At 36.1% G+C, this 21,269-nt stretch overlaps 1 protein-coding gene across 2 annotated transcripts in view; it reads left to right on the top strand.

Moving 5' to 3' along the window:
• LOC129238672 (small conductance calcium-activated potassium channel protein) overlaps positions 1 to 21,269 on the top strand; it is a 171,392-nt gene that overhangs the window by 99,565 nt on the left and 50,558 nt on the right. For both annotated transcript variants that reach the window (XM_054873774.1, XM_054873773.1), the window contains 2 exons: positions 12,142 to 12,361; positions 17,279 to 17,374. In XM_054873774.1, coding sequence (XP_054729749.1) covers positions 12,142 to 12,361; positions 17,279 to 17,374 — 316 coding nt within the window. The remainder of the gene's footprint in view (positions 1 to 12,141; positions 12,362 to 17,278; positions 17,375 to 21,269) is intronic.

Below are 21,269 nucleotides of genomic sequence, written 5' to 3'. Positions count from 1 at the left end.
TTTTTTCTGCTTCAAATATTTTTTCTCAATGAATCAATCTTTAAATCAATTGCTGCCCTGTGCAAGTCCCTCAAAAGATCTCTCAAACTCTCCGACATTGATATAGGAGTGTATAACACATGGGCTGAAAAGTCCCGGGCCTAACACATAGATGGCACTAGTTTTAATGCATTCACTTCTATTCATTAGTTTGTGAGTTATTGTGTTGAGAGGGACGTTACTTTTGTTATTTTCAAAACAATGGATCAAAAAGAATTTCGTGTTAATATATAATTTTACACTGCTTCTTGATGGGGAAAAATACCGTTCAAGCAAAGCAATAGCTTGAAAAGTATTATAGGGGCTCCGCTCTATCAGAAATAGCAACAAATCATGGTTTGCTAACTTCAAACATGGTCGTAGAGACACCGATGATGCACAACACAGTAGACATCCAAATGCGACGGTAACACCAAAAAACCATAAATAAACATCCACAAAATCGTTTTGAGTAATTGAAAAGTGAAGTTGAGTGAGTTAGCTGATATCGTAAAGATATCAGAAGTACGTGTTGGCTTTATATTGCATGACCATTTGACTATTAGAAAGCTCTGTTTAAAGTGGGTGCCGCGTTTGCTCACTGTTGACCAAAAACAAGTTTTGATGATGAAAACAATGGCAAAACTACACCGTATTCTTAAATTTGGCTCCCAGCGACTACTGGCTGTTCGCAGAATAAGTGATAGATATAAGTGATGCATCGAAAATTCTACTCTTCGACCAGCTCTCCGTCCCAAATTTTTCTAAGCATGTCCTAATTTTCCTTACATTCGATTTGTAAGTAGATTGTAATACAGTTTTTTAATCATATTAATTATGAGCAATTTGAAGAAGCTGCTGATGACATACCCTGGAAGTGTGTTTATACTTGTATCAACAAACGAGCAGATTAATTTTATTCAAACCAATATAAGTTGCCTACTTGAAAAGTATGTTCCGCTCATATAAAGGGTGTTATTCAGAAAAACTGAAATACTATGAGCATCTGTCTAGCACAGCAATAAGTCCTAAAAAAGCAATAAGTCAGTGCCTGATCGCAAAAGTAATCATATTTTCGAAAATATAAATGTAAATAAGCTGAATGAGGAATTTGTACACAAATGTGTAGTAAATGTATGAATGGTACGATACCTCGCTTCTACTTCTCCAATATTGATGATTGTGTAGTTGTCAAATCCGTCCTCAGTGTGAAATCTAATGCGATTTGGCATGTATGTAACTTATGTCTTAAACAGCATTTTAACAAAGTATATTAAAATTCCTCCGAACTCAGCTAAAATCATTCCGATTAAGAAATCGAGTGAGGACTTTAGACCCATCGCAATACCACCTTTTTTGTCCAACGTACTTGAGCGCGTAATGCGTATTCAGAGAAATTCTTTTCTGAGTCGTAATTTGCCAGCCAGTCGGTACCAATCTTGTTTTAGAGCCAACAGAAGCTGTATAACGGCGCTAAATCGGCTGACGTCAGGCCAGCATTGATAACGATCGCGTAACTTTATTAACACTTCTGGATCATTCCAAAGCTTTTGACACTGTTAACCGCGACATTCTAGCCTTGAAACTAAGCAATTGTTTAACTTCTCATCACAGCGTTACATTTAATAAAATCTTACCTCAGTGATCGCTCGCAAGCTGTTTGTATATTCCCCAAGAGTGTGTTAAAATATTGTAATATTCATGTATATGCTGATGATGTTCAATTATATGTGAGCTGCCCTTTTGTATCCGTCAATAATTGTATTAAAAACCTCAACACTGACTTAGATCCTGTCAGCAAATGGGCCTGTGACAATGGGTTACTTTTAAATCCGACTAAATCTCAGTGTATCTTGATTGTAGTAAGTGTAAGCCTACAGTGAAGTGAAATTGAACAGCACTGTTACAAAATTTGTTGATTTTGCCAGAGATCTAGCAATAATTTTCAATTGAATTATCGTGGAATAGCTACTTTCACAGTGCAATAGACAAGGTCTATGGCATGCTCCGTTCATTATGAGCTATTCAGCACTTTACCCCAGTGGAAATTCGACTAAAAACTCAAACATTTCTTTTACCAACCTTATTGTATGGATGTGAAATATACCCCAATTGTGGCAGTCTGCGTCGTAGTAAACTTAATGTCCTCTACAACAACATCGCCAGATACATGTATTGTGCTTATACTGCTTGACAAGGTCATTAACTCTCGTGAGCCCAAATACCTTGTCGAACGAATTCAATTCACTAGATCACCCCGATCACTTAACCTACTTAGTATGAAATACTGTCGCCTTGTAACTGAACGTCAGTTCCTCGTTTTTGCTGTTCGTCTTGGGAGCTCTCTGCCACAAAAGATCAAAACCATTTGAAGTACATTGCGGTCTAAAAATTTTACACATTAAGTTACTAATACGCATGTGTAAATATAATTATATGTTTTTATAATGCTTCCTTGATCTTCTCCTCCTACAGTACTTCCATTTTTTTACAGCTTACTAATTCCCCTTCGGTGGCCACCGAATGGATTGGTGCATGACTACCACTCAGAAGTCGGAGAGAACATAGGTTCGAATCTTGGTGAAACACCAAAATGAAGAAAAAGTTTTTTCTAAAAGCGGCCGCCCTCGGCAAACAATGGCAAACCTCCGAGTATATTTCTGCCATGAAAAAGCTCCTCATAAATAAATATCTGCCCTTCGAAGTCGGTTTGAAACTGTAGGTCCCTCCATTTGTGGAACAACATTAAGACGCACACCACAAATAGGAAGAGGAGCTTGACCAAACACCCAAAAAGGGTGTACGTGCCAATTATATATATACATATGTGTATATTGCCCTTTCTCAAATCTTTTTTCCTGAAACGCCTTTATTTTTAATGTTATTTTTAAGTTTTTAGGATTAAGCTCAAACACTGTAAAATAACTTATGGTTGTGCGTTTGATTAATAATAAAATAAATTATGAAGGGAGATGTGAAAGACAAAAAAACAAAAACTGTTTAAACTTTAAAACTTTATTTTTGACTACAAATCTTGCTCCAAAATGTTAAAGTCTAATTTTTTTTCCATGACTATACTCTATACATATGTACCTAAGTCCATGTAGAATCTTGTTTATTACTTTTAGAAAAAAATCATTGTCCAAATTAATCTTAAGAATTTAAAAGCTGAGACCAATTTCCTTTTATAGTCAGTAAGTAGTTTCATATTTAGTATTCAGTGTATTGATAAAATTATTATTGCGCAATATTTAGTGACATCAAAAATTCTTAATATCCGTATACCTAGTACGAGTAAGTACAATAAATACTTGCAAATTTTTTCCATAACTAAAACTAACCTTTTTGCCATATTTGTAAAGTTGTATAACAATTGCAATTTTTCAATGGGTATTTCCATCGCAGCTGTTTGCCGTCACGATTACGGCTTTCTAACGTTAAATATGTTGGATAATAAAATAAAACCTATTTCGTAGAGAAATTGATTTAAATAAAAATATTATTCAATGTACTGGTAACGGGCTGTCCTTTAACCGACTACCCCCTAAACTTATGCAATTCGATTGGCCTCAAAGCCTTGAAACCTTATTTTACTAACACAAAGAAACAAATGTGAATATATGTACAGGGTCCGGCACTCGAATTAAAAAGGTCACAAATTTAGTTTGAAAAATTACTTTTATTCAATTCAAAGTAAAAAATGTGTGAAAATTAATAATCAATTTACTTTTTCTCGATATGACCACCTTTTGCCTTGACGATGGCCTTGTGACGGTCCAGAAACAAATCGCAAGCTGCCCGAATGTGACTTGCAGGTATTTTGGCACACACCCGGACAATGGCTTTTTTCAGCGCCTCAAGACTGGTGAATCTTGCTCTCCAAAATGGTCCAAAGGGAATAATCTATCGGACTCGCGACTGATGAATTTGAAAGCCATTGAAGTTCGGAACGTTGTTTTTTAGCCATTCTTGGTTCACTCGAGCTTTGTGAGACGATGAGGAGTCTTGTTGTTGAGTCGCATTTATCTTGACGCCAGACTCGATGAAAACGATTGGAGAGCGCCCATCTGTGGTTACAGCGGCCCAAACCATTACCTGTGGTGGGTGCTGTGTCCTGGTAGGCAATCGATTACTCAAATTCTCGTAAGAATGGTCGGTCAAGTAAACTCTATCGTTTTGGGAATTTACGAATTCCTCAATTTGAAAAAAAAAAATCACACAGTGTTTGGAAACTGACCGCATCCGGACAAGCGAAGCAACTCCTTCGCTCTCTCAAAGCTGACTTGTTGCTGATTTGGTATGAGATTTCGATCTTGCAAGGTTTGACTTTGAGATCATTTTTCAGTATGCAGCGGATGCTACGGTCAGATATTTTCAGTTCTTTCGCCATAATGATTGGCACTTCGTCGGGGATTTCGCTCAAGTCGCTTCTTCACTTATTGAACCATTTCACGTGACGTTGCAGTCTTTTGATGAACACCTCCGTGACGTTTGGCGATTCTACCAGTATCATTGCGACGAGTAATGGTACGATAAGCAAAATCTTTATTTATTTTAAGGGGCTCGAGCTCACAAACAATCGCTGGTTGTGATTTTCCAGCCAAATATAATGCAATCACACTATTACGTTTAAAATACATTATTGATTTTCTTTTTTCGCGTTTACTCTCGGCAAAATGCTTCAGCGCGCTTTTAAATAATACTCTGGACTATCATTTAGCCAACTAACAGACAGCTGATTCCCGTGAATCAGCTGCGCGAGTGGTCTGAATTTGGTTACATTTCGAGTGCCGGACCCTATATTTCGATGTTCATAAGAATAGAAAATTCAATACAAATAAGAACATTCTTAACATATACGCACCTACATACTTATATAATGCACTGTTTGGATAAAAGCCAAAAGTTATTTCGATATGCTACGATTGTTATTTTGCTGTCACAATATAATGAACCCGACATCATTCATTGCTGCAATTATTCTCCATACCCACACATATTATTTTAACTGACTTTTTGGCAAATATACATTAAATTTTCAGCTGTCATCATTTAACACACATGTGACATAATCATATGCACACGCACACAGTAGTTACGAGAAGGTCCTGAAATGAAATAAGCTGGCTTTGAAAATAAATTACTTATTGCACGTATTTCATAACAAAAGATATTCATGGATAAAAACAAGGCATTCAAACTTCTAAAAAATCGATATTTTGTAAACATATGTAGAACAAATACTACTACTACCAAACAGAAAGGTGGCTTTTCAATACAAACTGTCAATTGCAACTGCATTCTTCTTCGAGCACTTCCAAAAGCACCAAATTTGATTTTATAATGAGTATCATTTTAAAAATAAATTGATTATATTTTCGTAGAAAAATCGTGATTTGGTTTTTCCTCTGTTTGAGTTTTTTTTTAATTTTTATTTAGATGGCGGACTAACAATCCTCCTAACGACAGGGTATTCCGCCATCTGTGAGATCACTTGTGTGTAAGGCAATGCTAAAACTCAATGTTAGCTTCTTTAATAAATTTTGTTTATTTATTTACAGACGTGAAATAATAATACAATTATTCTTACACGTAAAAAAGGAGCACTAGCTGCCAGGACTTTCGGCTCGCTGATGTAAAAGTAATAGATAGTTAGGTTAGAGGTCTTACATAATCCTGTTTGGATTGTTTACGATATAATGGTGCGAAGAGAATCCCCAAGTGACCATTTGTGCATTATAGTGCCTGTGGTATATAAATTTATATATATACGTCTTTTTTCGAAATATAAAATAAATAAATAATTGGCGCGTACACTTCTGTTAGGTGTTTGGCCGAGCTCCTCCTCCTATTTGTGGTGTGCGTCTTGGTGTTGTTCCACAAATGGAAATATAGTCGAAATTATAAGTGGTTCTTTCCCAGCGAGATTATCTCGTTCGTCCGCTAGATTGTTCCCTTTTATGCCTGCATGGCCTGGAACCCGCATAAGTTTTATGCGGTCGCTATTTTTTCATAATTTGCTCCGGATACAGGAGATGATGTGCATTTTGTTCATTGTGTTCATTATCGAGTAAATGATTGATTTGCTATCCGTGCAAATTACTGCTTTCAGTAAAGAGTTTTCAGCGAAGGTAATACCATGAAGGATCGCTGCAGCTTCGGCTGTATAAACGGAGGCTCCTAGGGAGGAAGCCGGCCGTGATTGTTTCTCCTTTCGAATTGACAACTGCAAACGAGGTGTTAGTATCAGTTATTGACCCAGCAGTGAAAATCAAGCTCCATTCGGGAAGTGAGTTCTACAAAAAGGCGTTGGTAAACCGTAGCATTGGTGTGATTTTTACCATATTTCGCTAAGTTTAATATAAAATTTGATTCTTTTATCAACCATGGCGGAAACATTACGTTTTGACGAAGTGAAGCGAAACTGATACCAATCTCTCTAGCTAATCGTACTTAATGTACATTGCAATCGTCGATTTGCGACGTGGAGTCTTATTTCTTTGAAGCTCGCCTACCACTGCTTCATATAAAGCGTGGTTGTAGCAAGGAAATAGCTTATTTATAAGTTTATTCGTATTCGTCGTGAATCTTTCTTCAATTGTGGGGAGGCCGGCTTCCGCCAGTATAAATTTTGTTGGGGATTTAGGCATAGCACGGATGCTTCTGCTTACAGCCGTGTGGTAAGCTGAGTAAATTAGTTTTATGTTGCTTTACGGACAGTTACTAAAAATAGGAAGGCCCTAGTCTATCTTCGATAATATGAGTGCCCTGGTTACATTTATTAGCGTTGAAGAGTTAATTAAACAGTGCTTAGATGACAAGTATTTGATAATATTAAGCCTAGCAGCCAGTTGTTTTCTTAAATATGTACAATGTTCTTTGAAAGTAAATTTTTTGTCAAAAATTACACCCAAAAACTTTAAGTCAACACTATTTACAATTTGCATGTTTTTATTACTTAAACTAAAGTAATTACAACATGATGGCGTAACTTGATTATTATTCCATCGATCCACATTTCCAAACATTCATTGGAGAGCTACTGTCGTAAGGCACAAACGTCAGTATAAGTTTTTTATTTGAAGCGTAAACAACAATATTTTTACCACACTTGAAAATGTCGAATTTCGTGCCAAATAATGTGTTTTTGCGGGGAATTCTTCTTCATTATTTTAATATGAAGAAAAAAGCAGCCGAAAGTCATCGTATCTTGGTGGAAGTTTATGGCGAGCATGCTCTAGCTGAGCGAACGTGCCAGAAATGGTTTGCACGCTTTAAAAGTGGTGATTTTGGCTTGGAAGACGAAGAACGCGAGGGTGCGCCGCCAAAGTTCATGGATACCGAATTGGAGGAATTGCTCGATCAAGATCCGGCTCAAACGCAAAAAGAGGTTGCAAAAACTTTGGGAGTTGATCAATCAACCATTTCCAAACGTTTAAAAGCCATGGGAATGATCCGAAAGGTAGGCCATTGGGTGCCGTATGAATTGAAGCCAAGAGACGTTGAACGCCGTTTTATGGCATGCGAACAACTGCTTCAACGGCACAAAAGAAAGGGTTTTTTGCATCGAATTGTGACTGGCGATGAAAAGTGGGTCCATTACGACAATCCAAAACGTCGGGCAACGTATGGATACCCTGGCCATGCTTCAACATCGACGTCGGCGCAGAATATCCATGGCCTGAAGGTTATGCTGTGTATCTGGTGGGACCAGCTGGGTGTTGTGTATTATGAGCTACTGAAACCGAAATTTCGAAAAAAACCGCACGAACTTATTCATAGTCCTATTAGATTTATGTTTCAAATATGGAAGGTTTTGCATTTATTAATAGATATGTTGGCTCCCGATGATTCAGACCAAGTGTTTAAGTCAGATAGTATATTAATGAAATCTTGTTTGACGATGTTTAGATCATTAATTTGAGAACACAATAGTAAGTCGTCAGCATAGCATACGTAAGAAACAGATTTATATTTATTAATAATATGGCTAATTTCATTGAAAGCAGTTAAAAATAAAACAACAGAGAGTGGAGAGCCTTGAGGGATGCCGTTGTGCACAACAAAAAAGCCTGAATATGTATTATTTACTTTGGACACAGATCTACGATTAGTGAGAAAGGCCTGTATAATTTAAAGTATTTTACCGCTAAGGTTCCATTTTTCCAACTGCCGTAGGACAATATGGCCTCTGACACGGTCGAAGACCTTCTCGAAGTCTATGCTTAGAACCAAAAGGTGGTTTCTAAAGTATTGCCCTTCGCTGGCTACTACTTTTTCCCATCTTTCTGGTAGATCTCGTATACCGTCGCGGTAAAACTGTTCATCTTTTTAGGCTATCCACGGATCAAGCTATTTTTTGGTGTCTTCATTTGAATAGAACTGCTGGTCAACTAGACCATGTGCCATCGATCGGAACAGGTGATAATCGGACGGCGCAATATCTGGAGAATGTGGCGGGTGGGGTAGGATTTCCCATTTCAGTGTTTCTAGGTAGGTTTTAACGGGTTTGGCATCGTGGGGCCGAGCGTTGTCATGCAGTAGAATCACTTTTTCATGCCTGTCCGCGTATTGTGGCCGCTTCTCGCACAGTGCTCGACTCAATCGCATCAATTGAAATCGTTACCGATCCCCAGTGATGGTTCCGTTCGGTTTTAATAGTTCATAATAAATAAAACCAACTTGGTCCGTTGGTCGTGAATATTCGGCCAAGGCGACGACGCAGAAGCATGACCGGACAGTCTCCATGACTTCCTTTTCTTTGGATTGGTGTAATGAATGTCTCAAAATGTTTTCCACGGAGCGGCAACTTGAGCTTGGGAAACAGGAAAAAGTCACATGGAGCCATATCAGGCGAATACGGTGCTTGCGGAACGATATTAACATTATTTTTGTTCAAATAATCGCGAACAAGACGTGATGTGTGAGCTGGTGCATTATCGTGATGCAAGAACCATGACTTGTTGTCCCAAAATTCCTTCCTTTTAAGACGAATGTTCTCGCGCAAACGCTTTAAAACGTCTAAATAATATTCTGCGTTAACCGATTTTGCGATTTGTGCGATTTTCAAGCACAATTTCCTTCACTTTTCCGATGTTTTCGTCGTTTACTGATGTTGCTGGACGTCGTTCATGAGGCAAGTTTTCAACCGATGTACGGCCCTCTTCGAAAGATTTGTACCATTGGAAAACACGTGCACGCGATAGAGCAGAGTCCCCATAGGTTGTCTGCAACATTTTTCAGGCGTCTGAAGTTGAAATTTTGTTGGAATAACAAAATTTCAAACAAATTCTTTGTTCAACTTGAATTTCCATCGTTAAATTCGAAGAACACACTCGAGCTTGACTTGTTTACAGTAGCACAGAAAACAAACTATGTGACATATCACGCTGAAATTTGCCATGTAAGCTTATAACAGTTCTACCAAAAAACAAAAAATTTATTTTTGCCATATGTCATCCGCGGACCGTTTTATTGATACCGTCTCATTCATATTTGAGCAGAAGTTATATACATATGTACAGTGATTGGTGGAAGAATTGTTTTCAAGAGCTTCCAGGCTGTCTATAAAAAGTGTATGATTCTATTTTAAAACCAAAACTGATGCCACACACCACAGCCAACCGAATTCGCCAAGACCGAAGCATCTTCCGCAAAACCTTTTAATCCATCAGCTAAATACTTATTTAATTTTTGGTAGCTCTAATTTCTGCTGTGGTTACCTTGCTATTAACGTCCGGGAGGGTGTACGTGTCCACGCTTAAGCTTTCTACAGCCTCGAAAGGATCACTAGTCTTAGTGCTACTGAAAATGTCTGAACATTTTTTAAATACAAACTGGATTTTACCTGGATTTCGTGCCAGTATTGTTAGCGATTGTGTCATACATTTAAAAATTTAATTATTTTAGCTCTATGATTTCTTTGGCAGTGAGCCACATTCCTCTTTCAGCTGTACGCAAGCACCTAGAGCAGCGCGGCCGGAGTTGGCGGGGGGACAGCTAAACTTCTCCGAAGAAAAGAGTTTTGAAAAGTTATACTTTTTTTAATTGTTGTTTGTCTTACTAAAGTTGTCGTTGTTCTCCAACAAAACTCCTATAAAATTTTAAAGCTACTTGGGGGTGTAGGCCTGCTTTTATTGTTGTCAGCAATTTTAAAAGATTAGAATTGTGTTTTTACTCTTCAATTACATCAGCTTAGTGATCACTTACTTCCAAGGACGAGCTGATAGCTCTCCCTAAGAACCTTATACACTTGATTTGTGGAATAGCACAGTTGTCGAAATTGATTTTGGTCATAACATTGATGCAGCGAGCTATGTGCATGATGCTACATTTTTCTAGATTAAACGACAGATTACTGCCTTAAAGGCGTTTACTTTAATGTGGAAACTACTTTCCGCAACTTGGAAGTCCTTGTGGTGCAACAACGACAAAGTCATTCGCAAACTGATACAGGAACGTGTTTTCGTTAGCAATTGTGTGTAGCTGACTCGAATAATTGTTGATTTTAATGTCATTTAGTTTTCATGATGTTTCGTTTTTTATCGAACAGAAATTTTCCTTCCTAAACAGACTTTGATTTTCTCATTAAACAACATTTACAGAGTTCCAAAGCTTAAGTATTAATTGACAATTAATAATTTGATTTTTTGTTTGGTGTTATAATTAAGTTTAAATTGCCGAAATGTTCTTAATTGCCAATTAGTTGCCTGTTTGAACATTTCCTAGCAATCTATCCTTCCTCATTTCGATAGGAAAAGGTCCTATGATGTCCCTTTACCATAAACCGTACCAAATAATCAGTCCTTGAGGATGCATCACTGCTTGGTCGAACACTTGTTGATTTTCATCGTCCCAATAACGTCAATTATGCTTGTTGACATAGGTATTCGCTGAGCAACAAATGGATTTCATTCGAGAAAATGATTTTGCGTAGCATTCACGTATTTATCGTCCCCTTAGTATTAAAATAGCCTATAAATTTTTTGATGTTTTGAGAAAATTGAATTTCAAACTTTTTGTCGAAAGTAGCTCTCACTCAAATCTCGTTATGTCTGTAAATATTTATTATTTTTTGACTGACGGTTTGACCCACTTTGTGGAACTAGAATTTTACAAAATTTTGACCACATATGAAATCGACGATGGAGAATCCAAAAATTCAATAAAAAAATAATAGCCTATGAGCACATAGGCTATTGTTATACTAAGGGGACGTTATAATTGAGGTGGTATTTCGATAATATTTTTCAAACAATTTCCACACATTCGGCCAACGTGAAACGATGGTTGATAAAATTACAAAACTTACTGAAAAGCCCAAAAACTACTGATTAAGAAAAAATCTCTCTTTAACTCACAACGAACTAGTTTTTTAAATCCATACACATATGTATGTAATATCAAATAGTTTTAATTTAAAACATAGCGTTCGTTAGTCTACGATGACATACAAGAAGATTATAAAGGGTTTTTCAATAAGGGCGGGTAGATGTTAAAATGGAATAAAATGGCGTATGCTGTGTGGCACGTAGCGCCGTTCTGCTGGAAACACATGTCGTCTAGGTCCATATGGTTCAATATGGGCCATAAAAAATTGGAAGGGCCACCACGTCTACCGTCTGCGCGCAACGTTTGCGTTAATGAACACTCATTTTGATAATAAAGTTTTATCATTTGAACGTGCTGTTCAATCGTGTAACTTGCCATGATGATTTGGCATAAATAACTGAATAATAAACAAAAGATTTGACAGATGTCACCAAAACAAAATGGCTGCCACAAGGCTCTAAAATCGACCCGCGCCAATTGAAAAACCCTTTACTTGTACGTTTTGAAAAAAGAAAAGTTGCGACATTGAATGTTCTATTGTGAATGCTCTATTATTGAATATAAGCTCACATACTGCTGACCTTTAAAAAAAAAGTGGTTTTTATGAATCCTTAAAATAAGCCATCGAAATTTGAAAGCTATTCTATATCCGAATTTGTTGCTGGGCGATTTGAATTTTAACATATATTTTATGTACATAGGCATCCTTATGAAAAAAAAACATTTTACTGTTACCATGCATCCTATATATGTAAGAGCATAAATCGATTCCTTTTCCATTACACCATTCAGGTACATGGAGGAGCGTGCTCTCACTGGCGGTAATACATCGCGGAAGCCTTCTACTATTTCAGCTAAGCACAAACCAAATGTCGGATACAGGCTAGGTAAACGAAAAGCTCTATTCGAGAAAAGGAAACGCATCAGTGATTATGCTCTGGTAATGGGCATGTTCGGCATAATAGTTATGGTGATTGAGAATGAATTAAGCAGTGCTGGTGTTTATACAAAGGTAAGCGTCAATAAAACTTCGTAACATGTAGAAAATTCAAATATAACTTATTTAATTTTACTAAAGTCCTTCGTTCTAAATAAGTATGCAAATTTTAGTGCTAAAAATATTTGATGATATGATAATCCATTCTCAAACTGTGGGTTGCAAATTGTTGCCATGCATAAGTTTCTAAAGTTTGATTACATTTTAAATTTCTTGTAGTTAGATACTAGTTTTTGGGGTATTTAATTGCTTTGAATCAATCGGAGGTGTTTTACCCACATTATGTTTTAGTTAACACATAGTTCTACGCATCGTATGACGAAATGCCTATTTCAAAAAACATATCCGAAAATCTTATTATTCAACATACTCGTAGACTATAAATCAATCGCCTAAAAACGGCCGACATAGTCGAATGCGTTGGAGCATCACTATAACTCGGAAGTACACGGTTTCGAAGCTCAGGCATGAAACACCAAATAATAGAAAAGTTTTTTTTTCTAATAGTATTAAAAAAATCAACAGTATGTAGCTACGTAGAAGATACGAGGGCGGTTCAATAAGTACCCGTGTTTGATGACAGAGGGCGTTGCTGAGGGAAGCTAGTGTTAGTATCGTCTGCTGCCATCTATCAAACGACGGCAAAACAAATTTCAGACTTATTGATAGGATAATTTGGATTTGGCAGCTATTCGAGTAAGACGTACTTCGTGATTTTCGGTAAAATGGAAAAGAGCTGTATCGTTCGGTAATTCACTTTTTGTTTTTGGATGAGAAAAAATGCGAGGAGATAAAAGCAAAGTTGGATGCTGTCTATGGGGACGCTTCGCCATCTATGACCACAGTTAGATATTGGTTCAACGAACTTAAATGTGAGCGAACATCCTTTTTTGATGAGGAGCGACCAGGACGTCCGGCTCGTATAACAGTTACTTTAGAAACATCAACAGTAGAAATTAGGCAAATTGAATTATTTAGCATGAATGAAAGTCTTCTTCTTCTTAATTGGCACGATAACCACTTACGCGAATTTGGCCGAGTTTAACAAAACTCGTGCTAACCGGCGCCAATTGGACATACCAAGTGAATCCAAGTCCTTCTTCACCTGATCTTTCGAACGCAGAGGAGGCCTTTCTCTTCCTCTGCTACCATCAGCTGGTACCGCATCGAATACTTTCAGAGCCGGAACGTTTGTATCCATTCGGACGACAGGACCCAGCCAACGTAGCCGCTGGATCTTTATTCGCTGCGTTATGTCTATGTCGTCGCAAAGCTCATACAGCTCATTGTTCCATCGCCTGCGATATTCGCCGTTGCCAAATCTTACGCAGAATCTTTCTCTCAAATACTCCAAGCGTTGCCTCATTGGATGTTATCATCGTCCACGCTTCTACGCCCTACATTAGAACGGGCATGGTGAGAGTCTTGTAGAGTGTTAGTTTTGTTCGTCGAGAGAGAATTTTACTACTCAATCGCCTACTTAGTCCAAAGTAGAACTTGTTGGCAAGAGAGATTTCAAGGCTGACATTGTTATCGGTGTTAATGCTGGTTCCTAAGTATACGAAGTCTTTTACATCCTCGAAATCATAGCTATCAACAGTGACGTGGGTGCCGATACGCGAGTATGCCGACTGTTTGTTTGATGACAGGAGATACTTTGTTTTGTCCTCGTTCACCATCAGACCCATACGCTTTACCTCTTTATCCAGTTTGAAGGAGGCAGAACTAACAGTGCGGTTGTTAAGGCCGATGATGTCAATATCATCGGCATACGCCAACAATTGTACGCTCTTATAAAAAATTTTGCTTGAGCGATTAAGTACTGCGGCTCGTACGATCCTCTCCAACATCAGGTTAAAGAAGTCACACATCAGCGAGTCACCCTATCTCAAACCTCGTTTGGTATCAAACGGCTCAGAGAGGTCCATCTTAATTCTGACTGCGCTGCTGGTGTTCAGCAACGTCGTCTGGCATAGCCGTATTAGTTTTGTGGGGATACCAAATTCAGGCACCGCGGCATACAGGAAACTTCTTTTCGTACTGTCGAATGCAGCTTTGAAATCGACGAAAAGATGGTGTATGTCGCTTTTCCTTTCATGGGTCTTTTCCAAGATTTGGAAGTTCGCTAGTACCTTATATGCGATATTTAGAAGACTAATACCGCGGTAATTGGCACAGATTGCAGGATCTCCCTTCTTATGGATTGGGCAGAGCACACTTAAATTCCAATCGGTAGGCACCTTACCAGCGTGTTCCCTCCAAACTTTATGAATGCTCTGGATGTCGGTCACCAGATCTCCGTCTATGTTCTTACACGAAAACGCCCCGGTCTTGAAAACTTCTGTAAGCTGCCGAATTTTCTGGTAGAATTTTCGAGCACTGTTCCTGTTGACCGGCATTTCAAGCTCCTCGCACTCACGTATTTCGGCCTCTCGTTTCTTCTGTCGGATAATACGTCTCTCTTCCTTTCTTACCTCTCGGTAGCGATCCCACATGGCTCGCGTTGCGCACGACCGCAGCTTGGCTCTATTAATTTGTCACATTTTTTGGTATTTGTTTACTTTATTTTGTTTGCCTAATGTGGAAAACAGGTGTACCCTATTGTGGTGCGCGTCTTGATGTTATTCCACAAATGTAGGGACCTACAGTTTTAAGCCGGCTCCGAAAGGCAAATGGCTTTTATGGAGAATTTTTTCATGGCAGAAATTCGAATGTTTGTAGACGACTGGTGTCTTGATGAAAGAATCGTTGCTTTCAAATTTTAAAAAGTTTTCAATGGAGAAATTCATTTGATATGTTGGAAAGGAAAACTACTTCTCTTTGAACAAATTCATGCAACATGGCAAATAATATAGTTCGATTAGGCCAGTGACCATATTTGCTCATCAATATTAGAAAGTAAAGGATATATTAGCATTAGGGTGGTCCAAAAATGCATGGGAAAAAATTTATATTAAAATTTTTATGCTGCCGCCCCCCATAATGGTAAAGAATGAAAAATAAAAAGACCCGTATTTTTTTTTTTTTTTAATCAGACCATATTTAATGGTGCCGCCGGGGCTTTGAAATATCCCATGTATTTTGCATGGGAAAAAAATACTTTTTCGTAGATTTCATGTAATTAAAAACCTGGAAAATGAATATATTTTAACCGGATAACTCAGTTTCTCTTCATAATTGGTCAGGGAATAACAACCAATTATGAAATAATAAATTTTTTTGTATTAACTATTTTTTATAGAACCCCAAAAAGCCCCCATAAAACGAAAATCTAAGAAAAAATCGAAAAACAATATTTTATATTACTTTTATGAAAATAGTTAATACAAAAAAAATTAATTATTTTTAGGTTTTTACATGAAATCTACGAAAAAGTATTTTTTTCCCATGCAAAATACATGGGATATTTCAAAGCCCCGGCGGCACCATTAAATATGGTCTGATTAAAAAAAAAAAAATACGGGTCTTTTTATTTTTCATTCTTTACTATTTTGGGGGGCGGCAGCATACAAATTTTTTTTGGACCACCCTAATTAGCATGTAACAAATATACACGCCTGTTCTGGATTCCGATTCAGTTTGAAAGCCAAACCTTGCAGTTTTTCCCTCTCTTTTTTGTGGGTTTCAATGTCGAGCAAAATTGAATCGATTAATTTATTTCTGACTCTTTCGAATCGAAAAATTAGTACAAAAGTTTCATAGATAATAGGTTTTAAGGGCTAATTTATTTTTTATTGATGGTTATTACGAAGTTCTATTAATTTTTTGTAAATGAATATTTAACAGAATTAAGCTAGTAGAAAATTAGGGAGCGGTCTGCATTCTGCATTACAACACTCCTTTGGGTAAAAATTATGTAAAAAGTGTGAAATAAATTCTAAATTCTTTTGGGTCCTCATGCTGTTTCTTTTTCAAAATTTTGTAACGACAAAAAATGTAAAATTAATAATCTGAGTATTAAAATTATGTATCCAAATAAGGGCCATAAATCTGTATTTTTTAAAGTATTTTAAATAAAAAATCATGTTGTGCTTTCAATGAAAAGATGCGTTTATACAGGGTCCCCCATATAACTTTACGGAATTAAAAGTGCTATAAAAAAGAAACTACTCAATATTTTTCCAAACCGTTTTTTTTATTTTGAAGTATAATTCTTCCGGTTAATGACGGAACACAACTTCATCCATATGGCTGCCTCGGCTAGCCATGCACCATCCCATACGGCGTCATACCAAGGTCTTTACGCAAAATTCGTCTCAATGATGTCTCCGAAATGTCCAATTGTTGAGAACGACGGTGAACTGATGTTCCTGGTGATTCACGAACACTCTCGGCCATAGCAGTAATATTTTCGGGTGTACGCACGGTTTTTGGTCGGTCGCGCGTTGGTTTGTCAATAAGCAACCCAGTTTCACTTACTTTTTTCGCAAAGTAACACACATACGCTTCATTCGGTGCTTTTCTTCTTCCCATTGCCGTACGTAATTTTCGTACACATTCTGCAACATTACCATGATTTTCAAAGTAATGTCGCAATATTTCCCAGCGTTCTTGGAGCGTATACACAACCATTTTCGTTCAGCGGAAGAATAAAACTAATTTTCTGTCAAATCAGATGACAGCTAAGTGTTGCCATTCTTCAAATAATACCTAGTTCAAATCCGTAACGATAGATGGCGGGCCCTATACAAATAATATATATTTTAACACAGAACTTTAACAGCCAGAATTTTGGATTTTGAATTTATTTACCATAAAAATGTTGCACCCAACCCAACGAAATCATCACTTTACATTTCTTCGTTTTAACCGACTCTATATGCTTTTACATATGTACATAGTTACATATTATATATCTACTCTAACAATCTCTGTCAGAATGTATGTAAACATAAAATAATTTATTTTTGTGTTTTTTTCTTAACTTTTCAGGCTTCGTTTTACTCGACAGCGTTAAAAACCTTAATATCTGTTTCGACTGTGATTCTTTTAGGTCTTATTATAGCTTACCATGCTTTGGAAGTGCAGGTGAGAGTGAGTGCAAATTTAAATTCCTTTTCAGATGTTACAGTCAGCGTCCTCAGCATCATTGTCTTCGTAGTTACGTAATTCATGCATGCAAAGAACTGATGTATTAGCACATTTGGCATACATACTTGTCTGTCACCAGCCTGCACTATTACATATATATGTATACTCATTGCCAAACTAAATTTACATTGTTTAGGATATGGGAACAAAATTTTATAAGCAACGTTCATACAATGTCCATTTAAAAAATATAAGGTTAATACCAGAAGCGGGCACACATAGAATTTAAGTTTCGAAAATTTTCTATTTAATAACATTTGGTCATAAATATTAATTTCAGTAAATTAAATGCCTCAAATTTCTACGAGAGCTCGAGTTTATGAGAATTAATCTTCTATAACCCTTTTTGAGATTTTGGCTCTTCATTTTTATTACGCTATTTAAATGTTTAACTAGTAACATATTAGTGTTTTTAGATCTTTGTACTTCTTTAAAAAAATATATAAGTATGCCCACACCGGAACTTAAATACGACGATTAGTTTAGCCGATTCTGAAATCGATTACCTTTATAATATTAGAGAATACTTAAAAACAAGAGGTAGATAACCAATTCATTTAATAACATTTTGAAATAGCATTTTTAACGAATAAAATTACGAATAGAAATAAATTTTCTCACTAATGAAAATAAAAGCGAAAATAAGCCTTCTACTATCTAGGGGTTTAAATGAGCAAGCACCCACCTTTATAGGATGTAATTGGATCAGTGAAAAGCAAAGAACGCAAAGCTAACGGGCAAAGTCTTTCTAAACACTTTCAAGGCTATTATGACATGCATATTTTGGTATCCAAATAAAGAGAGCACATTCTAGCTTTGAATGCACAAGAGAGTTACATAAAAGCTTTATAGTGTACATTAGGCCGGGTCGATTTGTGGGGAGGCAAAAAAATCGCCCATTGCTCTGTGAAAATCGTATTCTAGGGATCAAAATAAGAAACTTTGCCGAAGGAACCATACCTCTAAAAAGAATTCTGATGTCCCCCAATTTGGGTCGAACTTTTCAGTTTCTTTTCTATAACTCACTTAAATTAATTTTTTCATTTACTAAATAAATTTCTTAAGAGAAAAAATAGATATTATTATAAATATTGTAAATAAAAATAAAGAAAAAACATAGCCATTTAGCTGATTTTTTCATGTAAAGGCCAAAAATTGTGATATTTTTAAATTGAGGGACATCAGAATTCGTTTTAAAGATATGGTTCCTTCGGCAAAGTTTCTTATTTTGATCCCTAGAATACGATTTTCACAGAGCAATGAGCGATTTTTAAATCGACCCGCCCTAGTGTACATGCAAGTATTTATGGGTCAACAAAGTCGAAATAAAAGCAAGTGCAAAATATAACTTGATATAAGTTAAATGTCTTTGAAAAGAGAATTTAGAGTCAAGTACCACACCAAGATCAATAATTTCACTTGAAGGAAGTAGGGATAAGGGAACGGAATTTAGAATAAGTAACATAAAAGTACTTTAAATTAAAATTAAAATTTTTAAGCTTGCAGAATTGTCAAAAAAGTAATCGAATGGTAGGTATGAGCGAAAAATGGATCCATTAAGGCCACCCTCAAATCATATCGCTCGTTTGCTAGAGGAACATCGTAACCCAAAAAAAAAGTTTTTAGACAAGTAGGCAAAAATGACCGCCAACTCTTCTTTCATGTGGTGTATAAAATTCATGGAGATATTTACTAACAGTATCTCGTTAGATGAATATTGAAGCCGTTTTAGTTTTTTGTATTATGACACTCTTGAATCAAGTGAGCGATGAGTTAAGCCCAGCACGCACGAGCCAATCGAATATTCATAGTCCTGAGGCAATATTTTTTTGTTTTTGGTAAAACCAATGCTCAGTGATAAAACCTGACGAAATTATTACTGCACAGATATGACGATGGCTCAAAAATAAATTATATTGTATAAAAATAATATACTCATTGATGATGTGTTGGAAATAAACCCATATTTTTTTTCAAAATATAAGTATTTACTTGGAATTTGTTAGATTTTTGCTATATTTTATATTTACGAAATTTTTATTTCTGGTAATTAAAATAAAAAACATTCTTTAAAAAGATTGATTTTATTAAAGAAAATTATAAATTGTTCACCAAAATTTGGGTGTTTTGTCCAATTTTCCGCTAGTCTGCGTGTAGATCATTGCTACTAAAATTGGAGTTTTGACTTCAAATTAAATATATTTTCATTTCCACTATTAGCTGGGGCAAGTCTTTTGCATATACACTTGTGCTCACATTTTTGAGCCTCTTAAGGGGTAACACCACTGTAGAAATTTCAAAAAATTGATTTTTTTTTATAAGCTTAAAAAATTCTTTGAACCTTTTAAAATACAGAACAAAAAGTTTTATACGTTACCGAAGTCTATTTCATAAATATTTTAAGCTTTTAACCAAGCGTTAGTGACAGCTACCTAACGACTTCTCCAAATTTCCAAACTTTAAACGCGTTTTTCTCAAAACACGTTTTCTGAAATTGGCACGCAGCATAACTCAATTTTAAATATTTTTAATCAGGTTTTTCACTACGTCTGTATAATAACCTTCTTAAGAGAAGAGCGTAGGGGATTTTCGATAGATTAATTTAAACGATTGTTATAATTATTTAAGTGCCGTTTTTTTAGTCCAAAATAGAGTTTTTTCCTTCAAATGCTTGCTAATTCCACAAAAATAATTATTTTTTAAATCCCCTACGTGTTTCTCTAGCTATTCTTATCTATATTAAGAAAAAAAATGTTTCTTTGTTCCAGATTAAAATTTGCACCCTCTGTGCTGCGTGCCGCGGAGCTCCTTCAAGAGAAACCACATTACAAAAATGTCTCCAATGCTGCCATTTTGTAAAATTTTTCGATCAAACTTTGTAGTTTTGTATTTTAGTATATAAGTAATACCTTCCCAAATCAGAGTGATTGTTTCCCCTTTCCTTCTATACAAAAAAATTCTTTAAAAATCGTGTTTATTTTACGCGTGTACAGTGGTGTTACCCCTTAAATTGACTATTATACCACAGTTTAATGTTTTGTAAACTCTATACCCAGAAATTTTCTAAAAATTCTGACTAAAAAGTTTGTAATTTTGTTTAAAATTCGTTGCATTCTTTAGATTTTGTGCAATTTCGTGTTTTGCTTTATAATTTTTTATTGTAGTATGCACTATGATGCACATATAACACATGGGCTGACAAGTCCCGGCCTAACACAGAGATGGCTCTAGTTTTATTACATTTACCTCTTTTTCAGTAAGTAGTAATCTCAAAAAGACAGCTGTTAAAATTTCATGATATTCTATTCATTAGATTGTAAGTTATTGTGCTAAGGTGACGTTACTTTTTTTATTTTCAAAACAATGGATAAAAAAGAATTTCGTGCTTCTTGATGGACAAAAAATCGTTCAAGCGAAGCAATGGTTTGAAAAGTGTTATAAGGACTCCGGTCTATCAGAAACAACAATAAAACGATTGCTGACTTCAAACGTGGTCGTAGAGACACCGATGATGCACAACGCAGTAGACATCCAAATGCAGCGGTAACACCAGAAAACATCAAAAAAATCAAATAACACAAAATGTGATTTTTGAGTGATTGAAAACTGAAGTTGCATGAGTTAGCTGACATCATAAAGATATCAACAGAACGTGTTGGCTTTATACTATATTTATTTCTAAAATCAATAAAGAATTGTTCTTACTGACTACTTATAACAAAAGTATATTTAACAAAAAATATATGTAAATTACATGAGCATTTGACTATGAGAAAGCTCTATTCAAAATGGGTGCCGCGTTTGTTCATAATTTTGTTTCATCAAGACAACA

This window comes from Anastrepha obliqua, chromosome 2 (assembly GCF_027943255.1).
Source record: "Anastrepha obliqua isolate idAnaObli1 chromosome 2, idAnaObli1_1.0, whole genome shotgun sequence".
Classification (NCBI taxonomy): Eukaryota; Metazoa; Arthropoda; class Insecta; order Diptera; family Tephritidae; genus Anastrepha; species Anastrepha obliqua.
The sequence above is the reverse complement of the archived record's forward strand: the minus strand, read 5'-3'. Positions and strand labels throughout refer to the sequence as shown.